General features: G+C 36.8%; 1 protein-coding gene across 1 annotated transcript; it reads left to right on the top strand.

The window, feature by feature from the left end:
• The first annotated feature begins 2,210 nt into the window (after positions 1-2,210).
• On the top strand, positions 2,211-9,506 carry LOC138367716 (uncharacterized). The gene is made up of 5 exons (XM_069329676.1): positions 2,211-2,314; positions 5,352-5,458; positions 7,760-7,919; positions 8,778-8,884; positions 9,343-9,506. Exons 2-5 carry the CDS (start codon positions 5,414-5,416, stop codon positions 9,457-9,459), a joined length of 429 nt encoding a protein of 142 aa, XP_069185777.1. The 5' UTR covers positions 2,211-2,314; positions 5,352-5,413; the 3' UTR covers positions 9,460-9,506.
• The last annotated feature ends 3,106 nt before the right edge of the window (positions 9,507-12,612 follow it).

Raw genomic sequence — 12,612 nt, forward strand, 5'->3', positions numbered from 1 at the left:
GTGGGAGAAACATGACAGAAAAAGAGTAAAAATACAATTTGGTCAACAAAACAGCATTGTTTAAAATAAAAGATATGGATTGACATTTTGGGGGTTAGGTTGGTAGGTTACATTGAGTTAATTAGGTAGTACTTAGTGTTTATCTGTTATAGATAGGAGCTGCCTGGTATGGGCCAATAGGCCTTCTGCAGTTACCTTTGTTTTTATGTTTTTGCCCTGTAACCTAAATGGTTAGAGAGGCACATATATGGGCTTAGGGACTGAACCCCACACTACATTTAGCTAAGCTGGTTACAATCTTGATGATATAGTTACAAAATTCTGTATAAGTCGTCACATTATCAATGGGTTCGAGATCAACCACAATTTCCTGAATAGATATAACAAAGGGGATATTAATAGGGTATTAAAATTGTCAACACAAGATAGAACACGAAACAATGGGTATAAATTGGATAAGTTTAGATTTAGGAAAGACTTGGGTAAATACAGGGTCAGTAACAGGGTTGTTGATTTGTGGAATTTTTCTTAACTTATAAATTTATCTTTATTTATCTTAAACTGGTTGGGAGAGGTACAGTTTTTAACATAATTGGGAAGGTCATTCCACATTCGAGGTCTCTTGATTTGTAAAGCATTTCTAGTTTGACTAAGTCGTACTCTTGGAATATCAAATAGGTATTTGTTTCTGGTGTGGTGCTCATGGGATCTGTTACAACCTTCTAGGAAGCTTTTAAGGTCAGGATTGACATTACAGTGCAGCGTTTTATATATATAAAATACACATGAGAGTATGTGCAGGGACTTAATATCTAACATATTCAGAGATTTGAGTAAGGGGTCCATATATACTGCCCGGTTGCCTGAAATGCTATAGGCCTACTATAGTGGCTTTAGGTATTGTATGCACTAGCTCTATCTATAAATCCAACATTATGTTTGTAAATCAACTATGTATGTACTTTCCTGAATAAAATTGACTTTACTGTACATTTATATTCTCTGTGGATTTGTTACCCCTATCGTTTGGGAGAAAAAAAATGACTAATACGTTCGGCGAATGACTTTGACTTCAACTTCACTTTGACTTCGTTCATGTCATCGTATTTTCCGTAATATATAAAGGTTATGACAATGCAATTATATTATTGTGTGCAAATAAGTTTGAAATTTCATGTACCCTAAAAATATTAAAATAAAGAATAAGAATAATTAAATAATTGTTGTAGTAAATTGTCACACGTTCATCATACGCAAACGAACACACAGTTTGGAGCGTCAGTACAAGACCGCCGCCATTTTAAAACACGGCTTCGAATGTAAGTAATGTTTTTCTCGTACTAACACTGTGTTATACAATAGATTTGGTCTTGAATTCACAAATTTAGTTGTTACATCTGACAGAGTATGTTAGACGGTGTAATGCTGGTCCATGTTAACGTATTTGTGGGCTTGGTTGGTTTAAATGTGGAGGCGAGGCCTGGCAGTGCTGGTGTATGTGGAGGCGAGGCGAGGCCTGGCAGTGCTGGTGTATGTGGAGGCGAGGCCTGGCTGTGCTGGTGAGTATGTGGAGGCGAGGCCTGGCAGTGCTGGTGTATGTGGAGGCGAGGCCTGGCAGTGCTGGTGTATGTGGAGGCGAGGCCTGGCTGTGCTAGTGTGTATGTGGAGGCGAGGCCTGGCAGTGCTGGTGTATGTGGAGGCGAGGCCTGGCTGTGCTAGTGTGTATGTGGAGGCGAGGCCTGGCTGTGCTAGTGTGTATGTGGAGGCGAGGCATGTACAACACTCCCCAATAGGAAGAAAACCCACTGGGTTCTAGGCTAGGTTAGGCTTATCTGTAATAATTGAATTAAGCCTAGCAAAGCCTAGAACCTAGTTCAGTAATTTAAAAAATGTTGTAACTTGAAAAATGCCATTCAATACATTACACAATTTAAATATTTTCAGGCAATCAACACAACCCTCATGTTGGCTAACCCTCTCTCATGTTGGTCAATAATTTAATTATTTTTTTATGGAGTAATCTTTGCTGTTGAAATGTAGTCTTTTTGAGACTACATTTCAAATGTAGTGTGTGTGGAGGCGTGTATGTTAGGTATTACCTAATATACACGGTGTAATATATCTATCTGTGTGAAATAGATTAAATCCATTTATTTGATATTCAGCTAATAGTTCTGTATTTTCTACATTCATCCATGTTTTGGTAAGTGCAATAATATGTATTGTTTCATTGCAGATTAGAGATTCAAGATAGTTCTAGATTTCCGAAGTACTGAAACGCGCGCCATACAGGCTTGGTGGATCTAGGTGCAAGGTAAAATTATTTACATTTACTTGTTTTGTATTTATGTTTTGTATTTATATGCATATATGCATTTATATGCATTATTCTATAGAATAATAGATCTCGTAATAATTTTGCAAAAATAGTGGCATTTACTATTTTTAAAAGATTATTAAAAAATTTACTGATATGGTGCATTCGGAAGGGCGAAGAGGGAGAACGGCCTGTTGACATAGCTCGGGTGCAGGGGGGGGGGGTTGTGTAAAAGCCTGGTTTGTGCCTCAGAGAGGCTATGGGATCCAGTAAGTTCAGTAGAACTTCGGTTTCAACCCTTTTACCCTGTTGTAGCTCAGTCGATTAAGGCAGTATCTGGGATGCTCCCGGACGCAGGTTCGAATCCTCGTCACGGCCCTTGTGGATTTGTTCATTTGATGCATCACGTTATTGTGATCTGTGTGTGTAATTCTTCACTTGCTACAGCAACAGGAATGTGTGTGTATGTATTTGTGTTGTTGAATATGACCGAAAGTGTAAGATTAATGATTCTAACACAAATCATCTGAATATTTGTTTTTCTTCACTGTCGAGAGTAGTTAAAAAAATTTACTCGAGTTTATTTTCACACTTTATTTATGGTCCTTAAGTCCCTCTCCTTAATGCTGCTGCTGTTTCTCGCATCTTTGCATCGCTTGTATGTTTGGGGGTTTGGCCTCTTGCTATATATTGATTCCATTTGTGTGTGTTTGGGTCTCAGGCCCTCTCGCAATTTCTGTTGAACAAACCCCTTTTCCTAGTTCTGCATCTCTCCTTTGGTACAAATTTTGTTGTGCTTTTATCATATATTTCACAAAACTTGACATACATTTCATTTACTTCATGTCCTATCAGCAAGTGTTTGTCAAATTCTTTAAGGAAAGTTTATCATCCTGATTGCAGATCTCTAGCGATATTATGTCAACTTCTTGTGGATTCGCAATCATTATTTAATTTACCTTTAGGTGTTCTTTCACCAGCACAGCAACACTGTACCTCTCCCAACCAGTTTAAGATAAAAACTAAGTACTAACTAATTAACTCAATGTAACCTACCTTACCCCCAAAATGACAACCCATGTCTTCTATTTTAAACAATGCTGTTTTGTTGACCAAATTGTATTTTTGTTTTTTTCTGCAATGTTTCCCCCCCCCCACCACTCTACCACCACATTGAGTTTAGTAGCTCTGTGCACGTCAGGTGCTGTTTAATATACAGACCTACTCCTCCATTTGACCTAGTTTCTCTATCACATCTATATCACTTTGTGCTTTAGCCCTGGTGGAGCTTGGTCCACCAGGCTGTTGTTTGGAGTGGCCCGCAGATCCACATACAGTCTGCATATGATATACAGTCTGTTGATCAATTAAACTACAGTAGTTAGTTTTTATCATCCGAATGCACCAATATGTGTTCATTCTTCCCAGATGAAGGAACTAGGTAATATTCATCATCTGAATGCACCATCTGATGCTTTAACACACTCATGATACACGAGAGGTTTAAAAAACTTTTAAAACTTTTTGACCTATATATTTAAAAGCAATTCTAAAGTTAAAAAGTGTAGCATAGGCCCCTCGCAGAATGTTCTTAATATGATCCTCAGGTTATAGTTTTCTATCTAAAACCACCCCTAGATCTCTTTCTTGATCAGAATTCTTTATAGATCTCAGTGGCTCGATCATAGAAACTGCTCTAAATCCTTGTTGGCCTGGATTGTGGAGGTCATTGGTCTCTATAAAACTAGTAATCTGACTCCTGATCACTCTCAAATAATTTTATTATGTGGGATGTTAGTGCAACTGGTCTATAATTCTTTGCCAATGCTTGTGTTGTGTTGTGTTGTTTTGGTAGTGATGTGCAATGTGTTGTTTTGGTAGTGATTCGTCCAGTTCTGGTAGTAGTGCGGTTGTTGTGTAGTGTAGTACTTGTGTGCTTGTTAATGACTTGTATTCCAGTCTTGTGGGTATCTCCTTTCCCCTACGGGCCAACTGCTTTGTTCTTACCTAGCATTTTGCTTTGTTTGGGTATGAATGTTTGTGTGCCGTATATTTTGCAAAATTTGCCATATATCTCATTATTTACTCCTCTGCCTAGCAACAAGTCTGTCTAATTATACTCATTAACTGTTTTTCAAAGTTCCCCATAGTGTCCTTTATTGAAATCGAGTTCATGAACCGTTTCAATGTTCTTATTTTCTTCTAGATTATATCTTAAAGTATATTTAAATGTTATTGTTATTATTGTTATTAAATGTTATTGTGACATTGCATTGCAATTGAGCTATGTTGTTTACCATACCGTTCATTTCGTGAGTATAAGTATAGATGCCACACTTGTGACAGGTAAAACCATGCCTTTTTTGAAAAACAGCACCGTCTGTTGCACGTAAGAGCAACCCACACTATATTATGTTGCGATATTATTTCAATATTTCCGATTGTATTGATAATTTGAATTTTCATAGATTTCAATTTATTTTCATTTCGATTTAATAATTTTGTGTGACATTGCATTGAAATTGAGCTGTGTTGTTTACCATACTGTTCATTTCATGAGTATAGTTTATTTTTTTATTTTTTTCATTTCATTTTTTTAGCTGTTCTTATTTTTCAGTGATGGGAATATCAGATCATTTGATGTTCCCAATTTTCTGATGGAAGCATCAGACCATTATAGAATGCATCGGATGAGGTAGTTTGGAATGGTGGGGAGGACGAGAGGGGGGTATGGTGGGGAAGACGAGGGGACAGAGGAGAGGGTAATGGTGGGGAGGACGAGGGGACTGGGGAGTTGGGGATGGTGGGGACAGGGGAATGCTGGGGAGGACAAAGGGACAGGTGAATGGGAGATGGTGGGGGAGGAAGAAGGACAGGGGAGGGGAAAATGGTAAGGAGGACGATGGGACAGGGAAGTGGGAATAGTGGGGATGATGTGGGGACAGGGAAGTGGGAAGGACGAGAGGACTGTGGAATGGGGAATAGCAAAGTGAATTATAATTATATATATTAATTAATTCTTATAAATTTCCAGAAGCCTGTATCAACACCCACACTAATGCAACTGAAAGAGATGTTGAGACAAGTATTGCTGATATGTTGAAGAACGCCCCAAACAAACTCGGTGGAAACAGATACAAGGTAAAGTTTGCCAATTTGCTGTAGTCTAATTCAATTTCTTTTTAGTAATCTTCGAGAACATTTATGCTATGAATAAGATAAAATAATGTAACTGATTTTGATTTATTTACTATTTATTATTTATTTACCGTTATTAGTATAATAGATCTCGTAATAATTTTGCAAAAATAATGGCATTTACTATTTTAAAAAGCTCGGGTGCAGGGGGGGGGGGTTATGTAAAAGCCTGGTTTGTGCCTCGGAGAGGCTATGGGATCCAGTAAGATCGTCCTTCCTTTCCTCCCTAGAATCTGGATGTAGCAGGTGCTCAATTGTCAAAAGTGAAAAATTGGTTTTGTCTTCCGAATGCACCATTTCTGTAAATTTGCTAATAATCTTTTAAAAATAGTAAATGCCATTATTTTTGCAAAATTATTACGAGATCTATTATACTAATAACGGTTTGATAAAATACAGTAGACTGCCTACTGGTTTTACCTGTAATAAGGTTTGATACAGATGATTATGATTATGGTTTTGGCCTCCACCAACCTCTCACCTAACTTGTTCCAACCATGTCTACCACGGTTTTGTCTTCCGAATGCACCATTTCTGTAAATTTGCTAATAATCTTTTAAAAATAGTAAATGCCATTATTTTTGCAAAATTATTACGAGATCTATTATACTAATAACGGTTTGATAAAATACAGTAGACTGCCTACTGGTTTTACCTGTAATAAGGTTTGATACAGATGATTATGATTATGGTTTTGGCCTCCACCACCCTCTCACCTAACTTGTTCCAACCATGTCTACCACGGTTTTGTCTTCCGAATGCACCATTTCTGTAAATTTGCTAATAATCTTTTAAAAATAGTAAATGCCATTATTTTTGCAAAATTATTACGAGATCTATTATACTAATAACGGTTTGATAAAATACAGTAGACTGCCTACTGGTTTTACCTGTAATAAGGTTTGATACAGATGATTATGATTATGGTTTTGGCCTCCACCACCCTCTCACCTAACTTGTTCCAACCATGTCTACCACGGTTTTGTCTTCCGAATGCACCATTTCTGTAAATTTGCTAATAATCTTTTAAAAATAGTAAATGCCATTATTTTTGCAAAATTATTACGAGATCTATTATACTAATAACGGTTTGATAAAATACAGTAGACTGCCTACTGGTTTTACCTGTAATAAGGTTTGATACAGATGATTATGATTATGGTTTTGGCCTCCACCACCCTCTCACCTAACTTGTTCCAACCATGTCTACCACGGTTTTGTCTTCCGAATGCACCATTTCTGTAAATTTGCTAATAATCTTTTAAAAATAGTAAATGCCATTATTTTTGCAAAATTATTACGAGATCTATTATACTAATAACGGTTTGATAAAATACAGTAGACTGCCTACTGGTTTTACCTGTAATAAGGTTTGATACAGATGATTATGATTATGGTTTTGGCCTCCACCACCCTCTCACCTAACTTGTTCCAACCATGTCTACCACGGTTTTGTCTTCCGAATGCACCATTTCTGTAAATTTGCTAATAATCTTTTAAAAATAGTAAATGCCATTATTTTTGCAAAATTATTACGAGATCTATTATACTAATAACGGTTTGATAAAATACAGTAGACTGCCTACTGGTTTTACCTGTAATAAGGTTTGATACAGATGATTATGATTATGGTTTTGGCCTCCACCACCCTCTCACCTAACTTGTTCCAACCATGTCTACCACGGTTTTGTCTTCCGAATGCACCATTTCTGTAAATTTGCTAATAATCTTTTAAAAATAGTAAATGCCAATATTTTTGCAAAATTCCTGAATATTGTCAAAATGACGGAAACCCATATGTCAAAAACACATGGAGATATACCAATCCTGGAAGACATTCTTCCATCCCCACTTGAAACTGTTGAGCAGGTGGAAAGTCTGTCACATGAGCTAAAAGTTAACAGTGAATATAAAAAGAGTATGGTAAGTGTTGCTTAATTCTTTTAGCCTGAGTATGGTAAGTGTTGCTGAATTTTTTTAGCCTTGTACATATGTCTTTTGATTAGTTTTTTTGCAGATGAAGGAAGGTGGGGTGGCACATAATTGATTGTTCAGTGTTATGTTTAAGGTACAAATAAAACAAAAGCAAAAGTTACTCAAATTCGTTGATTTTTGTAATAGTTAAGAAGGAAAATATTTTAATGCTATTTATTTAATACAGTTGGAAATTAGAAAATCTAATGTTGAGATTGAAAGATATATATTATTCTCTATTACCTTACAGCTTATGCATTATTTTAACAGGTCCAGACGCTGTCTCAAATGGGCGGTGCAAGCTGTGGAGACACAGTGAGACGAATGATGAGGAGGATAGGGACCTATGGGGTCTGGTCTCAGTATTCACTCGTTGGGCGCAAGAGGAAACGTGTCTTCAAAACCTTGGATATTTGTAATGTAATAATAAGTACGTAAATTTGACATTTTTTTGGATTATATATATGTCTGCATGTATTATGTATTATACTTGCATGCTTGTTAATGACTTGTATTCTAGTCTTGTGGGTATCTCCTTTCTCCTACGGGCCAAATGCTTTGTTCTTACCTAGCATTTTGCTTTGTTTGGGTATGAATGTTTGTGTACCTTCATTGTATATTTTGCAAAATTTGCCATATATCTCATTACTCCTCTGCCTAGCAACAAGTCTGTCTAATTATACTCAATAACTATTTTTCAAAGTTCCCCATAGTGTCCTTTATTGAAATAGAGTTCATGAACCGTTTCAATATCCTTATTTTCTTCTAGATTATATCTTAAAGTATATTTAAATGTTATTGTGACATTGCATTGCAATTGAGCTGCGTTGTTAACCATTCTGTTCATTTCATGAGTATATTTTATTTTCTATTTTTTCATATCATTTTTTTTATCTGTTTTTATTTTTCAGTGATGGGAATATCAGATCATTTGATGTTCCCATCAGAAAATTGGGAAAGTCAGATCTTTTGATGTTCCCAATTTTCAGATGGAAGCATCAGACCATCATGGAATGCATGGGATGAGGTAGTTTAGAATGGTGGGGAGGACGACAGGGGGGATGGTGGGGAAGACGAGGGAACAGAGGAGAGGGTAATGGTGGGGAGGACGAGGGGACAGGGGAATGGAGAATGCTGGGGAGGACAAAGGGGACGAGGGGACGGAGGAAGACTGGAGAACAGGGGAACACCTAAATAAAAGTCAACAATGTTATTACTCTGTGGCTTCTTGTCTCCTGACAAAAAGAATTATAATTATATATATTAATTAATTCTTATAACTTTCCAGAAGCCTGTATCAACACCCACACTAATGCAACTGAAAGAGATGTTGAGACAAGTATTGCTGATATGTTGAAGAACGCCCCAAACAAACACGGTGGAAACAGATACAAGGTAAAGTTTGCCAATTTGCTGTAGTCTAATTCAATCTCTTTTTAGTAATCTTTGTGAACATTTATGCTATGAATAAGATAAAATAATGTAATTGATTTTGACTAAATATGTAGATATATTTAATTTTCTGAGCACTAATAATGAAAGAAAACCAAAATAAGAGGTGGCTACTATCTCTAATAATGGGCTGGAATAATACAGGATATAATAATATATATATATATATATATATAAATATATATACATATATTTATATATATATATATTTATTTATATAAATATATATATGATATATATATTCTATTCTATTAGTCTATTCTATTCTATAGTTTTATATAGATTCTTGTTTTAGTTTTTTTCTATAATATGGAAAGGGTTTTTAATTAATAAATTAAATATTATATAATAAAATAATGTATTATTGAAAACAATTAGTAACAAACAATATTTCATTACAGGGTGGTGAAGCAAGAATACATGTGCATCACATAGCAGAGTCGGATATGACGAATAATGAAAACAGCGGAGAGCCTGGTGCATGGCATACCGCTGAATCTTCTCTAATGTCTATATAGAAGAATCTTTGTTTCTGTGTGTATATATGTATATATATCATTAATAATATATATATATATATATATATATATATATATATATATATATATATATATATAACCTATATATATATATATATATATATATTTATATATATATTTATATATATATTTATATATATATTTATATATATATATATATTTATATATATATTTATATATATATATATATATTTATATATATATTTATATATATATATATATTTATATATATATTTATATATATATATATTTATATATATATTTATATATATGTATATATATTTATATATATATTTATATATATATATATATATATTGTGACGATAATCTCCTTCAAGAGATTGAGCCTGCTCTTCCCTCCAAAATTACGTCTTCACAACTATATAAAAGACTATGGAAGAAATGTCCAACAACGACAACACCAGCACCAGCAAGGCTTGCCAGGGTGAGCAGAAACGTATGCAACCAGCCACCTGTTCGAACTCCAACCACCAAACTACCCGTTGATCGCTACGGCTCCGCTGATTGGTCGCCGGTCTGGCTGCACCTGCCTCGCCCCCCCCCAATACTACCTGATGTCTGGGGTCGCCCCAACATCAGTCCTGAGAATGTTCCGTGCTTTCGTAGCCAGCACTCCTCCCAGCTAGACGTTAGCGTGTACTGAGAGAGGTGGTGGCTTTAAGCCAATATTCCAGCACCTCCCACTTAACTTTTGTGTTGCACTTCTTATTATTTTGCCTTAACGTAACTTTCATTGTGTCATTTAAGTATTCTTATTATTTTGATTCATTGATTTTATTATAAGAATTTGTTTGTGCATTATTTTCATGTTTTGATTTATTTAACGTAATTAAAATTTCATTGTTAAAGTTTACTTGTGTTTTGTGTGTCTTCTCCTTACCTTACCACAGACGAAGTTCCAGTTTTTCTATTTTTTTTTATAACTATGTGACGAGGCCATACCCCTAGCCTAAACAGCCGAACACCAACGCGTTACCGTCACAAGTTATATGGGGGCCTGTCCGGGAGCCTCACTCAGGTACTGGTGCCAAGTGGTAATTTATGGTAAGCGTATTTAACTTTGTTAACGTAGCTTTACTATTTTTCATTCAATTTCATTTTTTATAAGGTGCGGTGTATTGTGCATTACGAGAGTAACATATAGTGAAGGTGAGACAACTTTGGATTACGTGGTGACTGTAGGCCTCAGTCATACTCTTAATTGGTCATCTCTCCCTCCATGTTATTACTCGTATTTACCATCTATGTCCCTTGAATATTTCTCATTCTGACAGATCATCATATTGGTACCCTGGTACTGTGGTCTGCCCCGGGTCAAGAGTACCCAATCTTCTGCAATCTGACTGTAGGAGGACAAAGAGGGCCATAGTTCCTCTAGCTCGAACTTTAGTTGCTGAATTGGGACCTCAGCAGCAGTTCTCGTCACCAGTTGACACCTCGCACCCCTACACGTCAGTCAGAGATGATGATACATACAACGGTAGGGAATTAGCTTATTTTTTCAGAGCACAAAAGTTCGCTAATTCTGTAAGTATCATATTAAATTCAGTGGGAAAAACTTGCTTTATGTCCTTTAGAGACTTGGCAAGGTATGCCTACATCCTTGGACTACCAATTTTACTTTTGAAGCATTTAACTGTTTCATTTGTTTTCGAAACTTTGTTTCATTTGTTAGTAGGATTTTCTTGCCCTTATTCTCTTACATGAGTACCGGGTACAAGATTTCCTGCGCCCTTGATTTAATTTAATCATTTAATATCTTTCACTTAACGTTAATTGTTAAAGATCACACAGGATAGGTGCCAGTTGCCACGTTGTCCTGTTTCTGACATTTCATTATTGAACATTCGTGTACCTTTATTTGCTAATTTCACCGTGTTTCGTCTCCAAACTTTCCGTGCAAATCCAGCAGGTGAAATAGGGACTTTAAGTCGTGCCAAGAGGACTGAACTACAAACTCTTGCACATGAGTATCAACTAGAAGTTCCCTATCAAGCCAACAAAAATGACCTACACAACCTGTTGATGGATTACTATTTAGAGCAAGGTAAGATAGACTCTGAAACTCATGAAACTTACTATATTGCAGATAAAACTGACTTGGCAACGCTGAAACTTAAACTAGAGCTGGCCAAGATTGAACGTGAGCAGCAAAGAGAAGCAGCTGCCATACGAAGGGAAGAGCACGAACGCGAAGCTGCTTTGAGGAGAGACGAACAAGAACGTGAAGCTGCCTTGAGGAGAGACGAACAAGAACGCGAAGCTGCCTTGAGGAGAGAAGAACACGAACGCGAGGTCGCATTACTCCGTGAACGTGAAAGAGTACAGCTTGAAACCAAACAACGCGAGTTGGAAATACAACGCGAACATGACAAGCAACAAGCGACTCTGGCTCTAGAGTGTCGTCAACGCGAAATCTCCTTGGAAACTTCACACTTCACCCAACGCCAGCAAGCTACTGCCAATCTTCCCGTCAGTTTTAATATATCACATGCAAGTAAGTTAATGCCATCCTTTGTAGAAGCAGAAGTTGATGTTTTTTTCACCACCTTTGAAACCCTTGCTAATCAACTCAGTTGGCCTGTCAACCAATGGGCCACACTTCTCAGAGTCCATCTTACAGGTAGAGCTGCAGTCACACTCAGTACTTTGGCGTCTGAGAATGACTACTACACTCTGAAACAAGCAGTGTTAGACGCCTACCTACTTTCCACCGAAAGTTATAGAAGGAAATTCCGTGACCACCTGAAGGCAAGTACCACTACCTTCCTCGAGTTTGCTAACACGAAACGGAGGTATTTCATGAAATGGCTGGAAGCAGCACATGTCTCTACTTTTACAGAACTCGTCAACCTGATGCTTGTTGAAGAATTCTTGAGACGTGTGCCGCCTCCTGTCCGCCTCTACTTAGCAGATAAAGAAGAAACCGACTACCTGAAGTGTGCTAAGTCGGCTGACACTTACAGCCTCATCCACCGGCTGACACCTGAACCATCCTCCAGTAAGAAGTCGTGGTACAGTTACGAGAAGGTGAGCCCCGATCAAGCTGGTTCACAACTGTACTGCAAGTATTGTAGACTCTATGGACATACCATAGACAAGTGTGGTAAG

Source organism: Procambarus clarkii, chromosome 23, assembly GCF_040958095.1.
Source record: "Procambarus clarkii isolate CNS0578487 chromosome 23, FALCON_Pclarkii_2.0, whole genome shotgun sequence".
In the NCBI taxonomy this organism is placed as follows: domain Eukaryota; kingdom Metazoa; phylum Arthropoda; class Malacostraca; order Decapoda; family Cambaridae; genus Procambarus; species Procambarus clarkii.